Genomic DNA, 3294 nt, shown 5'->3' with positions numbered 1-3294 from the left:
ATATATATATATATAATTCATCATTTACAAATAAACTGTGTAATTGGCTTCCATAAATATTTTATTAATTTATATTTATTTTACATTTACATTTCTGCATTAATTTACATTTCCACCAATAATGTAAAAAGACTTTTGATTTCCATGTATTCTTCCCAAGCCTGAGCAAGATATATGGAGATATTATTTTTATCTTACTCAATTTAATGGCATCTACTCAATGTAGGATAAGCATTGGACAGCTAACCCCAGGTCAGAAGTTCAAACCCACCAACCACTCCTAGAAAACCCTACACAGACTAGCTATTACTCAGCATTGACTCAATGGCACTTAACAACAACAACTCAGAGTGGATTAAGACATTTTGATTCTCTGAGCCTCAGATTTGTAACCTGTAAAATTAACTAATAGGTACAGAATTCAGAAATAATAGTCACAGATCCTAAAGCTTCTATGGATCACAGAGCCTGTTGATGCTCAATACATGAAATGTTCAAATGCGGAAGTACTGAGGCTAAGTTGGTAACCCAGGGCAGGCATAGGACTGACTGACTATCCAAGTAGTGCTAAAGAACATTTGTGGCCCAGAACCTCCCAGTGTGTATCACACCTAAAGATTCTACTGTAGAGAGTGATGTGGACAACAGATACAAGTAAAATTTATGATTTTTTTTTTTTTTTTTTGCTATTTTTCTTGTTATGCACACTCTCTGAAGGTTGAGATGCTTGTTTAGTTCTTTGATCTATTTGATCTATATTAAGTACCTAGCATGGAACCTGGCACATAGTAGGGCCTCAATAATAAATGTCTAGTGAATGAATGAATAAAGCTAAATGCAGCTAACCATGCCTACCAAGAGATTAGACACCTGGTAGGCCCACAGATTACTCTTCCCTGGATATTGTTGTTAGGAGCCATCGAGTTGATACCGACTCATAGCGACCTTATGCATAGTAGAACAAAACACTGTCCGATCCTGGGCAAACCTAGTTAGTATGGATGGATCTGCCACAAATAGGTCTATTGCTATTAAGGACAAATGATTAAGTGCTGGACTACTCACTTTAAGACTGGCAGTTCAAATCCATCCACAGGCATCTCAAAAGGAAAGCCTGGAAATCTGTTTCCAAAAGGTTACAGCCTTGAAAAGTCTATGGATTGATTGATTCTACTCTGTATACATAGAGCTACCATGGGTTGAAATCCATCAACTTAATGGCAACAAGTAAAAAGTTAACAAACAAACAAAAACAGTAAGAAAGAAAAGGTCACAATTAAAAGCTGATTATAGTGTGATCTATTTCATCAATCTCTATATCACCTCTGCTATAATTTTAGCAAAAATTCATGTCAAATAAAATTTTGACAAATTATGACCCCCCCCCCCAAAAAAAAAATACAGTGTCCCATGATGTAAGAGTACTAAGGTAAGAAATCTTTTATAGTCTTCATGTAAAGGAAAGCTTTTCTTGCAAGATCAAAATGTAGCCACTTCAGAATTTATTCTCAACAGTGTGTCAAGGTACATGGTCTATAACCTAGCAGTGATTCTCTACCCAGTATGGAAGTGTTCTAACACCAGCTGTGGTAGAGACTCATCTTTTATTTAGTGACGTTAATTGAGTGCCCTGTGAGTGGCCAATATCCTTCTCAACAAGTGACAGACTAGAAATCTGAACCCTTTCAGACACTTCCAGCAGACAAAACAACAGAAACCGAAAGGCAATCCAATTTACACATGCACAGTTGCTGTATTTGTGGGCACGTTCTGCTGTGCCACACTTGACAGATCACCTTTTATATTCTTGAGGTTTACCTTGTTCTCATCAAAATATACTATAGTGCCCTGTGACCTCTTGCCAGATGAGTGAATTGTGATATTTAGTTAAGTGTCTTCCTTAATAGTCCAGTGTTTTAAACATAGTGTACTGAGAGCTACGAGGATCATGAATTGGCAGGATGTTGGTAATTTGTACATAATACTTATTCAGTGTACACGTGAGAATCTTAGCTGACAGAGCATGGACTTATACAGGATTCAGCTTGCTGTTTTAAAATCTTCTTTTTCTCGTCAACAGGTTAATTATGTATGGTTTTGTGAAGGCAATGATATCTGCTGGCCAGTTGAACAATGGAGACTTTCATTTCACTGACTGCTTATTTTTTGGTTCACTGATGTCTGCTACAGATCCAGGTAACTGTTCAAATAATATGTCTTTTTCTTAAGTATCAAACATTTAAATAGAATCTTTCTCTAAAGACCATCATTTGACTAAATAATAATTCCTTATGCTCTTTTTTTTTTTTTAACTTGTAGACACATCTGTTAGTGATTACCCATAAATGAAACAGGTGAATAGTCTCTGAAACATTGTATCACAAAGCAATTTCAGTTGTGGGAAAGAATTTTTAAAAATCTTTATAGTTTGCTTCTCTGGAACATGTAACTGTTTTCAGCTGTATTTCTTAGGTTTTCTCCATATCTTATCTTCTTTCAGAAATGATCTATTGAATTAAATGTTTTTTAAAGAGAATTACATTTTTTTTTCCAATGGAACTTTTCAAGTAGATGCAAAAGTTGAGAGAATAGTAAACCAAACCACCATATATCTTAATCAGCTATCAAAAATGACAAATCTTGTTTATCTACACCTTATCTCCTCCCATGACAGGATTATTTGTTGTTGTTGTTGTTATGTGCCGTGGAGTCGGTTCCGACTCATAGAGACCCTGTATAGGGTTTCCAAAGCTGTAATTCTTTACCAGAGCAGAAAGCCTCATCTTTCTCCTGCGGATCAGCTGGTAGTTTCAAACTGCTGACACTGCGGTTTGCAGCCCAATTCATAACCACTACTCTACCAGAGCTCCTTTGACTGGATTATATTAAAGCAAATTTCAGGCATCATATTATTTTATATGTAAATACTTTTACAAAATGCCCACTGCTATTATAGGAGTCCTGGTGTGGCACTGTGGGTTAATGAGTTGTACTGCAAATATTTTCAAAGATCTAGTTATTGTTAAAATTTCCTAAATTGTCTTGGTATTATCCTTATCTATATCTTGTATTTATCCATATCCTTACCTTTATCATTATCCGTTTATATTGTGACTTGTACAAATCAGGAATCCAAATAAGAGTTTCAGATTACAGGTGATTGATAATATCTGTTGAGTCTTTTACCTACTATTTTCTGGTTTTCTTTCCTCCTTATAGTTAAACTGAATATAATCTATCTCCTTACTCCTGTATTTCTTTCTTTCTTTTTGTCACAAGAACAGGAATTGTTTT

General features: G+C 35.3%; 1 protein-coding gene across 1 annotated transcript in view; it reads left to right on the top strand.

Annotated features, from left to right (window-relative positions):
• Positions 1-3294, top strand: part of SLC9A9 (solute carrier family 9, subfamily A (NHE9, cation proton antiporter 9), member 9) — a 1149796-nt gene that overhangs the window by 319839 nt on the left and 826663 nt on the right. Inside the window, exon 5 of the mRNA XM_006869862.1 lies at positions 2081-2196. Coding sequence (XP_006869924.1) covers positions 2081-2196 — 116 coding nt within the window. The remainder of the gene's footprint in view (positions 1-2080; positions 2197-3294) is intronic.

This window comes from Chrysochloris asiatica, unplaced genomic scaffold (genome assembly GCF_000296735.1).
Source record: "Chrysochloris asiatica unplaced genomic scaffold, ChrAsi1.0 scaffold00136, whole genome shotgun sequence".
In the NCBI taxonomy this organism is placed as follows: Eukaryota; Metazoa; Chordata; class Mammalia; order Afrosoricida; family Chrysochloridae; genus Chrysochloris; species Chrysochloris asiatica.
The sequence above is the reverse complement of the archived record's forward strand: the minus strand, read 5'-3'. Positions and strand labels throughout refer to the sequence as shown.